The sequence below is a fragment of the Lathyrus oleraceus genome, chromosome 4, assembly GCF_024323335.1.
Source record: "Lathyrus oleraceus cultivar Zhongwan6 chromosome 4, CAAS_Psat_ZW6_1.0, whole genome shotgun sequence".
Lineage (NCBI taxonomy): Eukaryota > Viridiplantae > Streptophyta > Magnoliopsida > Fabales > Fabaceae > Lathyrus > Lathyrus oleraceus.
The window spans coordinates 6,713,283-6,731,089 of NC_066582.1; the positions used below are offsets into that span (position 1 = coordinate 6,713,283).

General features: G+C 34.6%; 2 protein-coding genes across 2 annotated transcripts; one reads left to right on the top strand and one right to left on the bottom strand.

Annotated features, from left to right (window-relative positions):
* The first annotated feature begins 9,668 nt into the window (after positions 1-9,668).
* Positions 9,669-11,520, top strand: LOC127138302 (cytochrome b561 and DOMON domain-containing protein At4g17280). The gene is made up of 2 exons (XM_051064717.1): positions 9,669-10,487; positions 10,678-11,520. Exons 1-2 carry the CDS (start codon positions 9,852-9,854, stop codon positions 11,260-11,262), a joined length of 1,221 nt encoding a protein of 406 aa, XP_050920674.1. The 5' UTR covers positions 9,669-9,851; the 3' UTR covers positions 11,263-11,520.
* Positions 11,521-12,352: 832 nt separating this feature from the next.
* LOC127138303 (putative pentatricopeptide repeat-containing protein At5g37570) lies at positions 12,353-15,199 on the bottom strand. Its single transcript, XM_051064719.1, has 2 exons — positions 13,737-15,199; positions 12,353-13,449 (listed from the first exon to the last, which is right to left on the bottom strand). The coding sequence occupies exons 1-2, from the start codon at positions 14,758-14,760 to the stop codon at positions 12,752-12,754; spliced, it is 1,722 nt and encodes a 573-aa protein (XP_050920676.1). The 5' UTR covers positions 14,761-15,199; the 3' UTR covers positions 12,353-12,751.
* Between the last annotated feature and the right edge of the window lie 2,608 nt (positions 15,200-17,807).

A 17,807-nucleotide genomic window follows, 5' to 3' on the forward strand; every position in this document is an offset into this window, starting at 1 on the left:
AATTGTGATGATCAAATTACGTTAAAAACTGTGATTAAATCTATAATTGGATGAGTTGTGATTTTCTGGACGTGTAGCCGTTTACGGAATCGAAATCGGAGGTCCGGAAGTCCTCCGACGGCGAAAAATGCGGGTAATTCTGCATTCTGTTCGTGTTAGCGCAGGAACAGCTTTCTGTCTTGCGTTAACCGGTTAACCCAGGGTGTTAACCGGTTAACACTGTTATGATAATTAAAAGAATTTATTTCTGTTTTGCGTTAACCGGTTAACCCAGGGTGTTAACCGGTTAACACTGTTATGAATTATGAGAAATTGCTGTCTGTCTTGCGTTAACCGGTTAACCCAGGGCGTTAACCGGTTAACACTGTTAAAATGTGCCAGGAAGCGTGTTCTGTGTTGCGTTAACCGGTTAACCCAGGGCGTTAACCGGTTAACACTGTTGGAAAAGTGGAAATTTGATATTTAAATATTGTGGACATATTTGATGATTGGCCTATATTGGTGTATGATATAGTAGGGATCATTTCCCGTTGTTTTGAACAGTATAGGTATTAGTAGAGTGTGCTAATACTGTGATTTATTATTTGGCATGATGTGAATATGATTCTGTGATAAATATGCTGATGATGTATGATGGTATGCATAATGCTGTGAATGTATCGGTTATGTATGCAATTGTGAATGGACTGTTTATGGCTTAGAGTGTGAGCATATGTCCATTGTGGATTGTTGTTGATGGTTGCATGCTAGGTGATTTAGCGTGCATAGTATGGCCTTTATGGTGGTAGCTAATTCCCATGGTGAGGAATTAGTGAGTGAGTTATTGTGGATTGTTGTTGATGTTTGCATGCTAGGTGAATTAGCGTGCATAGCATAGCCCTTGGGGTGGTAGCTAATTCCCATGGTGAGGAATTAGTGAGTGAGTCACTAGGTCTCAAATGAGTGGGACTAGTGAGCTTGGTAGCCGTATCTGGATTTGATCGGTGAGGTTGAACTATGTGTTCACGAATAGTCGGTACCGCATGCATGGAGTCTCATTGCATAATGTATGTGTGGCGTATAATATGAATGGATGTATTCCAATATTATACGTGTGTTTTGTGTGTGTTGTGTTGAGTATGATTATGAGTTGATGTTGCCGTTGCTGAATGTGTGATATGATTAGGGTGATGAAATGTGTTAATTTACTTAGCATTACATGATATTTTATAATGCTTATTATATCGATTGAGGAACTCACCCTTACAACTATGTTTCAGGTAACGAGCAGTGATTGAGTAGAAGCTAGTGCTTGGAGTCTAGTGTAGTTCCTTAATGGGTCATGCTCTGGTAGATGTAACATCGGGACGGGATGTTTTACTTTATTGGATTTTGGTTGTTGAACAACTTTACATGTAATGTGTTACATGGTTTGCATGATTGATTAGATCTCTATCCGCTGCGAATTGTGCAATGTTTTATTTTGTTTAATAAATGAGCATGACAAGATATTTTGGTGAATGGTGTGAAGTGTCAAGTGTGACACCCTTAAATTGCATATCTACTCTGATTTATGTTTTGTTGAATTAATTAATTATTGGGGTATTTTAGAAGGGTGTTACAAATGCAATTATTAAAGAGGATGGAACAAAGGTGGTATGTTTGGTAAAGGACGTGAAAACTCTGTGGTCGAGTATTTCTATGAGTACGAAGAATCATAGTGTGCTGGCAGGTGTACATGACGATTGTGAGGTGTGCAAGACTTGGCATGAAAGATGTGAAGAACTCAAGGACCGCGTCTAAGAGTTGATGAATCAAGGCGTCTTTCAGTTTTCAAAAGAAATAGATGGAAGCTCCGATGAAGAAAGTTCAGTCCATTGTATTTCATGTTCCCTCAACCTTTTCCTTATCAAAATTCTAAGGTTGTGCCTTAGAAGTATAATGCAACTGTCTCAGTTGGTGGTGAAGAAGTTCAAGTTCCTAGTGCAGAGATTGTCAATATATCCGGTCCAAGGGGGATGACCCGCAATGGTCGCGTGTTTGCACCGAAATATACTCCCAAGGTGGTTCCTACAATAGTTCTTCCTTCGTAGGTAGGGGAATCTGTCTGTGTTCCCATTATTCCAGTTGGGGCACCTGATTCTTCTATGACAAAAGGTACTTTTGATAATTCAGCTGAAGCAACAACTTCGAGGGGGAAAGAAGTGGTTAATGAGAAAGAACAAGTTGAGAAAACCATTTGTACAGACGAGGGGCAGGAATTCTTAAAGTTGATCAAAAGAAGTGATTTCAAGATTGTCGACCAGCTGGGTCAAACTCCATCAAAGATCTCAATCTTGTCATTATTACTTAGCTCAGAAGCTCATAGAAAGGCTCTTTTGAAGGTGCTCAACACGGCCCATGTGATACATGATATCACGGTAGATCAGTTCGATGATGTGGTGGCCAATATTACAGCGAGCAAGTACTTGGGTTTCAATGAGGCAGAGTTGACATCTGAAGGACATAATCACAACAAAGCTCTACATATTTTTGTGACTTGTGCAGACACTTTAATCTTTAGGGTCCTAGTTGACATTGGCTTTTCACTTAATATTTTGCCCAAAAGCATATTAAGCCAATTGCCGTTTGAAGGACCAGAGATGAAATCAAGTGCTTTGATTATCCGTGCTTTTGATGGATCTCGGATGGAGGTCATTGGGGAAGTTGATTTGCCAATTTGTGTGGGTCCCCACTAGTTTATCATCACTTTACAAGTCATGGATATCCATCTTGCATATAGTTTCCTATTAAATCGGATAACAACTGCAAAACAAAATAAAACAGATGTAAAAGACGATAAAATGCATACAAATATAAACAAATATCATGTGAAATGAGCCTAAAAACACGATACGATTTCTCGTTATCAAATTCCCCCACACTTAGACCGTTACTTTTCCTCAAGCAATCACCTTTCCCAATCACTTCATTCACCTTCATGGTCCATTAATCATTACATACATTCATAATATTCTATCTTCATTCACTCCATGTGATATACTGTTATCTTTGAGCCAAATACAATATTCCTTTGAGCTCCATATTGTGTCTGCCTGTGAACCAAGAGATGTTTGGCTTATTGCTAGATACTTGATTCTCTTTGTTTTCGGCCATACCATATAGTGGCACTATGCCTTAGGCCCCCCACATATGGTTCACGTCAGTTTTACTCTTGGGTTCAGATTATATCCCTTTTTGGAGTCAAACTGCGTTATCCTTTGGTTCAAACCATACCTTTATCACAACTTCTTTTCACCTTCCACCATTAGTTCTATGAACTACGAAGCTATGAATTCCTTATTGTACTATAAGGATACGTAGGCATGAGGGTCCTAATCCTCTCCGAGCACTCTACCTATTTTCTTTCCTTTTTACTTTTATTTCTTTTATAAGTAATCCTTAGATATAATACTCATTCGAGCATAGAACAATCAAAACGGTTCTTGTTGAGTACAACGGATGTTAGGGGTGCTAATACCTTCCCCTTGCATAACCGACTTCCTTACCCAATTTTCTCTTTCCCGGTTTTTATCAATGTTTTCCCTTTTCTTCGAGAATAAATAAAGTTTGATGGTGACTCTATTGTATGTTCGAGCGTGCGATGCGTTTAGGTATATTTCCGCTAGCTTCACTAGGCATGTGTGATATGGAGAGGTAAAATAAATATGTTTTTATTTTTTAAAACATATGTGTTATAAGATTTTAACTTTCTAACATTGATGTATTTTTTTACATCACCGTGATTCATTGAAATGTATCAACCATGATAGAAATATTGCAAAGCAACCGCAGTCGGATGAACCATGATTTCAAGATGTGTGTAGCTATATGGGGTGCAAAATTTATCCAGTACTGGGTATACATTTATTAACCATGGTTTGTTGTCTGTTTTCATTGATAGATGACACTCATAACTTCTTCCTTCCATATTCCGTTTGGTGAAATGTCCATCACTCTTGAGGATGTGACATTGCATCTTCCGATCAAGGGTAGATTTTTAAACTACTCTAGACTAATTAAACCTAACACACTAGATATGATGATGCAATATTTGGGAGTTGATCCTAGTGATGCCCAACAAGAGATAGATGACACTAGAGGATATCATGTAAGGTTTAGATTTCTAGAGAAGTTGTACATATACCACCTAGATATAACCGTTGAGGATGATGGTGATGATGCATAGGTAACACATCATAGAGTATGCGCATTTAATTCATACCTCATGTATTTGGTTGCACGTCCATATTTGTGGAACTAAAGTGCATAATATGTTGATGTTGTCTACCTGAGATACTTCTTTGACTTGAAGAAGATTCATGAGTATAACTAGGGGCCTCTTATTTGGTGTGCATCTACTCAAAAATAGGTGATTCTTGTATATGGAAAACTTGACATATGACAACAAGGAACACCCTATATACGGTAATATATTTGCACCTTTATTTTTACTAATATTTCATAACACGTGTGTTTCGCCCTACTAATATTTCATATGTATCATTTTTAGGCATGGATCCTCCAACACTTCACACCTCAGCATATGTGGATGACTACGACGAGGCTTTGCCACATGGTTTCTCCTTCATCCCTCTTAAAGAGAATCAGGTGACCGAGTCATTCCGAGTTTTTAACTTAATCGCATCATGGAAGATGGCATAATATGTTGATGTTGTCTACCTGAGATACTTCTTTGACTTGAAGAAGATTCATGAGTATAACTAGGGGCCTCTTATTTGGTGTGCATCTAATCAAAAATAGGTGATTCTTGTATATGGAAAACTTGACATATGACAGCAAGGAACACCCTATATACGGTAATATATTTGCACCTTTATTTTTACTAATATTTCATAACACGTGTGTTTCGCCTTACTAATATTTCATATGTATCATTTTTAGGCATGGATCCTCCAACACTTCACACCTCAGCATATGTGGAAGACTACGACGAGGCTTTGCCACATGGTTTCTCCTTCATCCCAGAGTTTTTAACTTAATCGCATCATGGAAGATGGCATAAACTTCGTACCTTATGACGATCACCATGAGACACACCTCTTCGATGGCATATCCTTATATTGTGGATGGTTGGCTTGTGGGTCAAGACTGATGTATCCACGTCTGCCTAAGCGAGTTATTCTCTCATCCGGGTATCTGCATGGTATTCCTAGAGCCCCCAACATTGATGCTCCTCCCACAATCCTCCACAGAGATGTCAGTGTGGTGTGACAATTGGACGAGCGAGTATAGAGAGATGAGGCTTTTTGGAATGCACTCCTTAGAGGGCCCCTGTAGAAGTCATGATAGTCGAGATACATAATGCCTTATAGTACAGGAGGCAGAGGAGGAATTGGGGGTCAGATATACCCAGCAGTTTTCTTTTTCTTTGATTTTGATCATTTGTATTCTGTGAACAATGTATAATTTATATTTTGGCTAAATATATGGCATTTTGATTGAGTCACATTTATGTATGGTTTGATTGAATTATATATGGTATTTTTATTGTATGTTGTATGGTATGATTACATAAGTTTATGATATTTTGATTATATGTCAAATTTATAACAAATATATTGTCCAAGAGAGAAATTTGCTATTCTTATGGTTAATACGTAAGTTAACTTTGGTAATATCTCCAATGTGTTGTGAAATAAACACTATCATAAATTCAAAACGTGTTCTATAGATTAGTATGGAATTTAACCTACAAATTAACCTTTCATAAATACGGAGGTTAACTTTCATATTAAAATTTGACAAAATGGTCACTCACGAAAGTGTTCTGGTGTATATCGTGGGACGTACAAATGTTAACTTATGTATTTTTTCATATGTATTATCGAGTTTCGTAAAGGTGACACTTCATCACTAAAAATGGGAATAGTAATCTCCAAAATTTATATGAATCCTGACAAAATTACAAGTATATAGTACAATTTAAAACCAAAACGTGTTTGGACTTGATAAATGATCCATCGAGTTATAATACTCCTTGTTAATTAGAGTTTATTTGATAAGACATAAAAAAGAGCTTTTAGCTTTTAGCTTTTACCTTTTCACCACATTAATGAAAAAGTTTTATTTGATTAGTGTCTTTTAGCTTTTAGCTTGTAGCTTTTTTACTAGTTTTTAGCTTCTTATTTTCAAAAACTATTTGAAGTAGTTTTTGAACTTGTAGCTTTTAACTTGTGACTTTTTCTTCCATTTATACCCGGTAAAAACCTATTTTTACCCTTCAATTTACTATCTTTTATATATATATTCGCGTCAATTTATAAGATGAAAGATGATGCAATGTTTATGTCTTTAAGTAACATTTAAGTTATATAATGAATTTCGAAATAGTGTTAATAATTCTCAAGTTAGTGAAACGACATAAGAAAATCAATGAGATCAACCAAGACGAAAAAATTTAAAATATCTTTGCAGTTTTATTGTAGAATATTAAACAATAAATTTATTTTTATTATTTTTTGAATTAATCTAAATAAATTCAAAATTACAATATTATTAATTTGTGTATCTCGGTAAATTTCATCATAAAATTTATATACAAATTTAATATATTTTAATATTATTTTTTATTTTTCATATATATTAAAACTGTTTTCATATTTTTATTAAAATATTTATTTTTATCAAATAAAAATTAATTTAATAATATAATATAATAAGATAATGAAACATCAAATTTTAATTAAAAATATATATTTTATTTTAATATCAATCATCAATTATCCGGTACCAACTATTTGTCATTATTTTATCAAAAATAACCTTAATTTGATCGATGGTTAGTTATTTTGAATAACGTTTTTGTTATGCGGCTAAACCGTATACCAAGAATGACTGGTTCTAAAAGTCCAAGAGTATAACAAAAATGACAGCAATAACAATTGATGGAAATTGCCAAGTAAAATTGGTGCCTGTTCAATGAAATTAGGGTGTGGTGTGGTGTGCTATATATTTTAATTATTTTGGTTATTATAACTAAAAATAATACTCTTAAGGAAGAAAGGATCAACCACTTTGATTCTAGCTACTACACGCTAATGTCTTTTGATTGTGTGAATCAAGAATATAATTAGTACCGTCTTTGGAGTCTAATTCAAATATTAATATACTCCATTATGTTGTATAAGGATACAATTTGAATGATTAGCTTCCGAATAAAAACTATTTGTATTAACTATAGTAATATAAAATAAAATAAAAACTTTAAATTTAAAGATTATTGAGCCGCCACACCCATGCACCTACTTCTAGTCCTTCATGAATGTAAATGATTATATATGTATAAGTTGCATTAAGTATGTTTTTAAGAGTCAAACAAATATATTAAAATATATAAAATTTATTTCAGGGTGCAAAGAATAATAATTATCAAAAGTAAATAAATATTAAAGAGATTTTCTTTTATAAATCAAAAAATGGCCAAAAAGCATCCAAAGGTATATTAAAGAAATAAAGCTATGGAGATATAAAAATTAAGGGGATCAAAACCAAAACCCCTCAATAAATTTTTTTATAACAAGGAAGATCAGTAGAGTTTCTAGTAAATTTCATAAAAATATTCCTATGAGCCACCTCCCATCAGTGTTACAGTGTTAGCTAATCTATCTGCATAGTGATTGTCTTCTCTAAAAATATAGGTGGTCAAAAAATTCACAGATCTAGTAGTATATAAAGCATTCACATGAGATATGTTCCACTTACTTGACTTAAATTTCATAGGAAAATTATTTATATAGAATTTATTAGTTTTTCAAAATTATTGAAGTTCACCTTATTAAAGATGAACCATTAGGATATCGCGGAGGTTTGATTCTGCACTCTTGTGCACCTGATGTCCCTATATATCTATCAATTTAGTTATCTTAAGGGAACAAACTTATTAGTTGTTTTGGTTACAAGTTTAGTTGTTTTAATTTTATATTATTATTTGAGAAATACATTTTTATTTTCTGTTTAACAAACTCTCAAATAATTCATGTTAATGCCATGTGAATTTGGAAAGATATGTTAGATAATATGTAGTGTGATTTTTTATTATAAAGAGTAGTTTAGTTTATTTACATTTTATTATATATTTTTTTTGTAACCTTAATTTTACAAGTTATATCATTCACATTATTGAAACTCTAGCTTATTTCTCATTTTCTATTTTGTAATCTATATATAAACATGATATTAGAGTCGGGTTAAAAACTGAAATGTGAGAATTAGATTCAGATTCGCGTTAAACATGAGGATGGATGTTGAAGTTGAATTTGTGTTGTTTGAGAATTAAACTCATGGTCATGCTAGATGTGAGGGTGATTGTTGAAGTTACTTTGTGTTATAGATTTTTGGGTTGTTGGATGTATACATGTGTTTGGGAAATCTCATCCTTTGAGTTATATTTTGGGATGAGATCCAAGTTCATTTAATAAGGGAGGATGAAAGAAAAACAAAAGTTCCTACAAAGGAGGATGGAAGAGAGACAAAAGTTTCAATGAAGTAAAGAAGAAAATAAATGTCCATTCATTCGAAGAGAGATTCAAAGAGAAGACAATTTTTTTTTGAAGAGTACTCATTTTACAAATGTGGTTAGTCATGAGAATGGTCTTTTACTTGTTCGAAAACAAAGAGAAGTAATGTGAGAATTTAGATAAAGGGATGATATATTGTATCCAAGTGTCACATCGAGTTGAAGAAAGAAAAAAAAAGTAAAGTATTCGTATAAATAAAAAAGTTAGTTTGAGTTTTCTTTATCACAATTGCTTTAACCTTGTGGTTGTAATAGAGTTTAAGTAGTTGTTTGTTATGAAATGATTTGTAATTTTTCTTTGCAAACAGATTATATTTGAAAGTATCTTACAATTTTATGTGTAAAAATTGTAGTTGAATGAGTTGATAATTTTTCCATGCAAAAAATTGTACTGGATAGAGTTTGCAATTTTTTGTGCAAAAACTAGAAGGAGAAGGAGAAGTCAAGAAGAGAAGGAAACCAATCCAAACCAAAGATAACCAAATTAATTCAAATCAACCTAAAGATGAACCAAAGGAAACTAAATCCTAATTTTCATGCACGTAGTGAGAGACAACATATCGAAAATAATTTAACAATTCAACTAAAAAAAATCTTCAATAGAACCAATCATCAAAATCAAAACAAAATGTTTTTTTGAATTTTTGAAGGAGAATCGAAACAAACTCCATATATCATAATAAATGAGCTTGAATCACATCTCAAACACATTTATATATCCAACAATTTGAAAATCTAAACAATATAAAACTCCAATCAACCACGCAAATACAACTTCAACAAAATTAATATTAATATGAGATTAAAGTAGCCATATATAACCTTTAAACATAAAAGTTAATTGAAGAAATATTGAGATTAATTAATATTATAGCAATAAAAAGGATTAATTTATGTTATTGAGATAAAAAAACTTGTTTTCTGATTAGTGGTAGTACTATTTGATTGTACTAACTATGGTTTCTATGTTTAATGATTCAAAAATTGTACAATTTCCTTTTTACATGTACTTATTTTTTTGACAATTTCCTCTTTACATATAAAATAAGATTTGTATGATTTTTTCTTCACAAATATTAATATTATTATCCCTCCTTTCCGCCCTCATTCCACATCAACAACCAAACCCCACCAACTCTTTATAAATAATTGAATCCTCTTCTCTATCCCTCTCATATTCTATTCAACTATTTACATCCCAACAAGACAAAAACAAAACACAAATTTCTTCTACAGTTTCAAGATCAACCCATTACAGAATCCACACAAAGGAACAACAAGGATCATCAGTTTCATGTCAATGGCTCACATGTTGAGACTCACTTTGGCCTTATGTGTTTTAACCACTGTGTTTTTTACATGTTCAGCTCAAACATGTAAAAACCAAACATTCTCAAACAACAAAGTATTCACAACATGTCGTGATCTTCCGCAATTAACCTCGTATCTCCACTGGTCATTCGATCAAACCAGTGGCAAACTAGACATAGCATTCAGACACGGCGGAATCACTTCAACAAATAGGTGGGTTGCTTGGGCTATCAACCCCAGCAACACTCTCGACCCCGCCATGCTTGGAGCTCAAGCTTTGGTGGCTATTCCACAATCTAATGGAAGCACAAAAGCTTATACTTCATCCATCGCAAGCACAAGCACAACGTTGCAAGAAGGACCAATTAGTTATCCTGTTTCTGGTTTTTCTGCGACGTATCAGAACAACGAGGTTACTATTTTTGCGACTCTGACTCTTCCAAACACTACTACCTCGTTGGTTCATGTATGGCAAGACGGGTTTTTATCTTCTTCTGATTCGACTCCTCAAGAACATAGTCATGAATCTTCCCATCAAAACTCAAAGGAAGTCTTGGATCTTGTTTCTGGTACCTCCCAAGCTGTAAGTGGGATCGGTTCGCGTCAAAGAAAAAGAAATGTAAGTATCCATGTTTTAAGGATTCAATTGATAATAAGCAAACTTATAAGAATTTTTACATGTTCCGTGTCGTGTCTGAGTCTGCATCTTCAATTGAATACTTGTTCCGTGTGTCTGTGTCTGTGTCAATGTTTTATAGTTTGATATGATTGGTTTTTGAATCTAAATTATTATTCGTCTTGATTTTCAGACACATGGAGTACTAAATGCAATAAGCTGGGGAATCTTGATGCCAACAGGAGCAGTAATAGCAAGATATTTGAAGGTATTCAAATCAGCAGACCCAGCATGGTTCTATCTTCACATAACATGTCAAGTTTCAGCTTACATAATTGGATTATCTGGATTTGGAACTGGTCTCAAACTTGGTCATGACTCGGAGGGTATTACATACGACACACATAGAGCAATTGCTATTGTTCTTGTAACGTTTGCGACTCTTCAAGTATTTGCTCTGTTTTTGAGGCCAAACAAAGACCATAAATTTAGACTCTACTGGAATATCTACCACCATGTTATTGGATATGCAACCATAAGCCTTAGCATTGCGAATGTTTTTAAGGGGTTTGAAGCTTTGGGAGATTCTGTTGGGGATCGTTACAAGAACTGGAAACATGCTTACATTGGAATTATTGGTGCTTTGGGGGGTATTGCTGTCTTTTTAGAAGCTTACACGTGGATGATAGTATTGAAGAGGAAGCAAGTAGAGAACAAAACTTCACATGCTGTTAATGGTGCCAATGGATATGGATCATATGCTTCTTCTACCCTCTAGGTGTAGGAATCATGTGTAGAAGAAAGATTATATTGAATTTTTTTTTAATGTATTTTTTTGTATTTTTATTACCATTTTGGACCCGCTTTGTATATTTTGGGTACTTCAGCTTCTACTTGAGAGTCTCAGTTTTGGCTTTTGAGGTAATTCTTTCACAGGATACTTACTTTTAGGGGTTGTTTTCGTGTGTAGTGTGTTATATACATTGTATCACTTTCTATTTCTTCATATTTGTATTTATTGTTTAATTATGTTTTACTCTTTCTATATTCCTTTATTACACCTTTCTTTAGCTTATGGCAAAAGCAAAATAAAAAGTGAAGATTTTTACTACGAGATTTGAATGTGTGAATCAATTGAAACTGAATAAAAAATAGAAAAACAAGAAGGGTTCAAACCAAAACCAAAACCAAAACCAACTCATTTTCTAATTGTTTCAATTTTTAAAACATTATTTTGGTGTAAAGTCTAAAGTTAGACGTTGAAACATAGAACCCAAATCCCCTCTAAAAAAAGATTTGTTAAGATACACAAAACTTGGTCAAAATAAGGATATGCTAACTTAAAATGAAATTGTTAAAGAAAATTAAGTCTCACGTTGATATTCATCTTATAAATCAATTTTGTAAGATTCAACTAAGTCAAACTTTAATAAAAATGAAATTACACTAATTAAAATCGAAATATAACTTAGAGAAATTCATTGATTCTAGGTTTTGTATTCATCTTACAACTATAGTTTTCTTTGTTTGCAAACCAAACAAGAAAGAGACGTTCATGCCAACTCACATCATGATGGATGGCTAACTACTTGCCAATATTTTAACATATTTTTTACCAATTTTTATTTTTAAGATAATACCAACTACCAAAAGACTCTCATATATAATATTAATATGGAAAGAGACAAAAGCATGGTTAAAAAACGATGATGTTTCTTGGCAGCCGGCTCAATAGGCCATATGTGAATGTGAATGGAATCATTCTAAAGCGAGTTGTATTATTATACATGTGTCATTCTAGAAAGGAAAAAAGACTGGATTAAACTAATAATTTGGTGAGAAAGATTGCAAGAGAAGTGGAGAAATGATTAAAGTTATTCATACTGCTACAACTAACTCTGACAAAATGAATAAAATTATACATATGCTATTAAGTAACCAATGTCTTTTAAGACATTGATTAAGAAATTAAAAGATGACATTTTTAATGACACTTGAGTATATATTTTGACCTTGAATTTTGGCTTAATTCCTCTAAATTTTTTAAAATAATTTTCTTTTAATTATATTCTAAGATAGGCAAAAACTTTGAACATACGGGCAAGTAAGCAAAGCAGTGCTAGTTAGTATATGTGTTTGTGTCAGTGTCCGTGTTGGTGTCAAATAATTATTGGTGTTGACGTGTTAGTGTTGGTGTTGTTTTCCCGATGTCTGTGTTTCATAGACTCGGGACAGAAAGTAATCGGGGAAAACATAAAAGAATATATCTAACTGGCTGAAACTACCAAGCAATGTGCTTCTTCTTGATACTTTCCTTTGATCTCTCTCTGTATCCAACTATACCCTGACGGTTTTTTCATTCCATTTTTACTTATCAACTTCTTAACTTCTTCTGCACACTCCCATTTATCATTTGCTGCATAAGTGTTTGCTAGAAGAACATAATTTCCAGAATCCGTAGGGTCAATCTCAAAGAGATGTCTGGCAGCAGTCTCACCCAACTCCATATTTCCATAAACTTGGCAAGCTGCTAATAAAGAACCCCAAGTTGTTGCATCAGCACAAGCCGAATTCTCCTTTATGAGACTGTATGCTTTTTCCAATTGGCCGGCCCTACCAAGAAGATCAACCATGCAAGCATAGTGCTGAGGTAAGTGCTCAATACCATAAACCTCAGTCATAATCTGGAAAAACCGACAACCTTGTTCAATTAGACCTGAAGCGCTACATGCATTGAGGACCCCAACGAATGTAACTTGGTTTGGCTTTAAACCTTCCTGCTGCATCTTTAAGAAAAGATCTATAGCATCCTGTGATTTCCCGTGCTCCGCAAAAGCTGCAATCATTGCACTATAAGTATACAAATCTCTGTATCTCATCATACTAAACTCCCTCCATGCCAAGTCTATATTTCCACACTTTGAGTGCATGTGGATCAATGCATTGGAAACAATGTGTGTCCTTTCTGAGAAAAAAAAGGTTACAACCAAACAAGAGGCCAAAGGTTAGTACCAAGCATTTAAAAAAAAAAAACTGAATAATAAAAGGGTAATGCTAACTTGTGCCTTGTGCCCTAAGTTAAGAAAACCACTGTATTGGAAAAAACAATTAAAAAATTAATTTTATACTTTTATTAAAGTCAATACACAATTTACAAGAAAACATTTCTTCGTTTGGTTCTTAACTTGTGCCCTTAGCATTACCCATAATAAAATACCAAAGCCAAACTGATAAAAATAATGATGGACCTACCACAGAGACCCTCCTCGATATGGTATGTTAATGAGTTAGACATTCTATTGTCCCTAAGTTGAGCACAAGCTGATATTGCACCCACCATTGCCACATCTGTAATTTTAATCTTTGCTTGTCTCAATTTCTCATACATCTCAATAGCTTTCTTTGCATATCCATTTTGGGCATAACAAGCCAGCATTGCTGCACAGATTGATGGATTATGTGGCATTGATATCCCATCAAATATTCTTTTGGCGTCACTTACATTTCCTAACTTCCCATACCCAGCTATCATTGCAACCTCTGTGACCACGTTCTTGCCACTCATGACATCATACAATTCCTTCGCAGCCTTCATGTCTCCACAGTTTGTATACCCAGCAACCATAGTAGTCCAAGTAAAAGAATTCCTTTCCCCCATTTTATCAAACAACAACCTAGCATCAACCATCCTCCCCACCTTGGCATACCCACAAATCATAGCTGTCCATGCAACAACATCTCTCTCAACCATTCCATCAAACACATCACGTGCATCACACACACAGCCACATTTCGCATACATATCAAGAAGTGCTGTTTGCACAATATTGTTACCAATAAACCCTGACTGCATCACTCTCACATGCACTTGTTTCCCTTCAACCAACGCAGGGACACGCCCGCACGCGTTGAGGACCGATGAGAATGTGAACTCAGACGGCAAAATCCCGTTTTGATGCATTCTAGCGTAGGTGGAAATAGAATGACGAAAATGGGTTTGATGGGAAAGGAATGAGCGAATGAGAGAAGTCCATAGAAAGCAGTTGGAGCAGTTTGGCATTGTATCAAACAGTTTGTGAGCATAGTAAAGATTAGATTTTTCAGCACTGAAGTGAAGAACCCGAAGTAGCAGACGATCAAAAAAGCTATGGGGTGGTTTTGGAGTGAGGAGTTTGAGAAAGAGTGCATGAGTTTGTTTAAGATGAGCAATGGTTTTGGCATTGTTGAGCAATTGGTTTAAAGTAAAGTGAGAGAATGTTGAAGTGGTGATCCTCATGTCAACCAACACATAATTGAATCACTCCACTATACAATGAATTTCTTTGGCCACCTCTCTCATGAAACCATCATTAATATTAATTTAAGAAATTGTTTGGATGACTTCTCTACCCTATGATTCATGTTTCTATATGCATAAATGCCTCTCTTTTTTCTAATAGTATTACATCTTCAAAAAATTATTTTGACATTATTCACATGAAATTTGAAGACTTTTTTTTGGTTCCCTCCATGTTAGACAATAGAAACTTCCTCGCGCGATAATTGATGATCACACTAAATTTTGTTAGATCTACTTGATCTGAAACCAGAAACCTTGTTAAATATTGTGTTACTCGGATTAAAAACAATTAAATCTAATGTCAAAACCATAAGATCTGATAATGGATTCAAATTTGTTTTTAAAGAGTTTTACATGAATCATGGAATCCATCATCAAATTTCGTGTGTTGACACACTCCAACAAAATGTAATTGTTGAGAGAAAACACCAATACTTTTTAGTAGTGTTTGTGCCATTATTTTTCAAATTAATTTAGATTTTTTTTTAAATAACCACATTTTCAAAATTAATTCCAAAATAATAATTTTTTTAATTTTTTTTTCAAAATAATCACCTTTAAAAAAAGATGCGCTAGATGAACTGGTGCATGCGTGTTGAACCAAGAGGAGACGCCTTAAACTTTGACGCCTACATTGGAAGTCTCATGAGGAGGCGCCAATGCCCATGGCGTTTGCATTGTGTCTCATGAGGAGGCGCCAATGCCAATGGCGCATACATGTCTTGACATGTTAGGCGCCTACCCTCTTGGCGCATGCATTTTATATCTCTTCACTATAAACACCTCGCCCTGTATGCAATATTTTTCACAGAAAATCTTCCCATACTACAATATTTTCTTTCATTCAACTCCACTCTTCTTCAAGTTTTTGAGTTTTAACCATGTCTGAATACATTCACAAGAGAAATGTTGATTTAATATTTTCCCAGTTGCGTCTCCGATAAAGATTCGACTCTGGAATATAGATTCGTTTGAACGTCTTAATCGGACGTTAAACAGTTGGTTAGATGGAGAAATTGGAGATGATGAAAGGATTAGAAGAATCCAATGGCCTGTGTCCACGTTCAACCAAAATGGAGAAGTGCGTGAATTTATGGATATCAAGACTGACCGAGACATTCATAGATGATCCATTACATGTTCAAAATTGTTTTGATGGTTGTAATCACATAGTTCTTGTATTGTAGTTGTTTTAATTCTTTGTGTTATTGTTTATGTAATGTATTTTCCTCACAAACTTATAATATGAAATAAATTTAATTTTTCATATATTGCAACAGAGGTACATGTGAGTTTATCTGGTTGTGTTCGTTCCAACACTAGGACAACTAGTACGATTGTGACCTGGTTGACGACATGAACTACATAATCTAACCATTTTGTTCACCGTATCCATTTTGGTTCGAATGCGAGTGCAATTTGGGCGACCCTTTTTCTTCCTTCGCATAACTTCGTTGTGCCAGACGATGTCCCCTTGATATTCTGGTTAATAATCCTCTTTTCCTACTACGAAAAAATTAATTTTATAAACATTTGATAGGCTGGTGACTTTGTAAACTTCGGATATCAAGTAGGATGGATCCCTTCGAACCTTTGAACATACCGCAATGACCTGGGAGCATGGCGTACGAAAGGCTTGAAACTTTCTGCAGTCGCACCAACCTCTATCTAGTTCGACTATGTATTGCCCCATCTGCATGCCCTCATTGTGATCCATGGACTCGACAACACTATACCAACCTTTAGTGCGGGCAAACACCGTAACCATATGCGTGTTTGCTTTTGCAGCTTCATGTCTAATGAATTTCATTGAAGCATCACTGAACAACTACCCAGATTGCAATACTGAACTCCATTTGGAACGTCTAGTCTCAAATAGCGCCCCTAGCCTGACATATGTTGCATGCATCAAATCAGTTATATGTAGGTTACAAATTCCTTTGAAGACAGAGTTCATTGATTCCATAAGATTTGTTGTCACGTGGCCTCAACGTTGACCGTTGTCGTATGCCCTAGTCCACTTCTCCAATGGAATACTGTCGATCCACCGTACTGCATCTGCGTTTGACAAACTTATTTCTTCGCGGTAGTGTTTGAAAGAAGGTTCTGATAATGCGTAGCCTGCCATCTGTAAAATGTTTCTTTGTATTTCCCGTACAACCATGTACCATCAATTTGTATAATAGGTTTGCAGAAAGAAAAACCTATGATGCATGGTTGATACGCCCAGAAGAGACGGTGTAATATTCCATTTCCAATAGCACACGTCTCGTCTTGTCTATACGCGAGAAATGTTTCCAACTTGACAATAGTCCTTAGAGCATACTATTTTAGAGCCAACAAGTATTTTGGGAAGTTATTTGTAAGATTCCTCCCAATTGTCAAACACTTTTTCAACAACCTTAGTTCTAGTTATCCATGCCTTCCTATATGATGGAGTGTACTGGTACTCTGCCCTAATATGCGAGATTTTTGTACTCACCTTTAATGAAGGATTTTCGCCAATGAAAGACAATATTTCATCGCATATTAGTTGAGAGCTTAGTTTATGATGGTCTTGCATTGGGTTTGTCAGCATGCATGTGTGAATTGGACCCATGGATCCAATCTCCCAAGAATCGCTCATCTTCCGGTATGAAGCTAACAACCTGAAAAAGCAGTGCTCATTCGAACAATAAATTTTGTACCTCAATGCATTAGTTTTATCAAATATGAAATCGGCTGATAGTTGCATGTAAATTTTTTGATGGCTTTTACACAATCCTCTTTTGTGAGAAATGTGTCTCCTTGTTTCAAAGATCCTTGCATTTACACATAAGGATTGTACCATATCTCTCATGAAGGTTCATCAAAACCCAAATTCAACCTTGTCATGTGTTAAGGTGGACAATATACATGACTAGTTGGTAATGGCTCATCTTCCTCATCAGCGTTCACCATTGAATCAACCAAGATCTCATCTTTTTTCTCTTCGTCATCTGCAA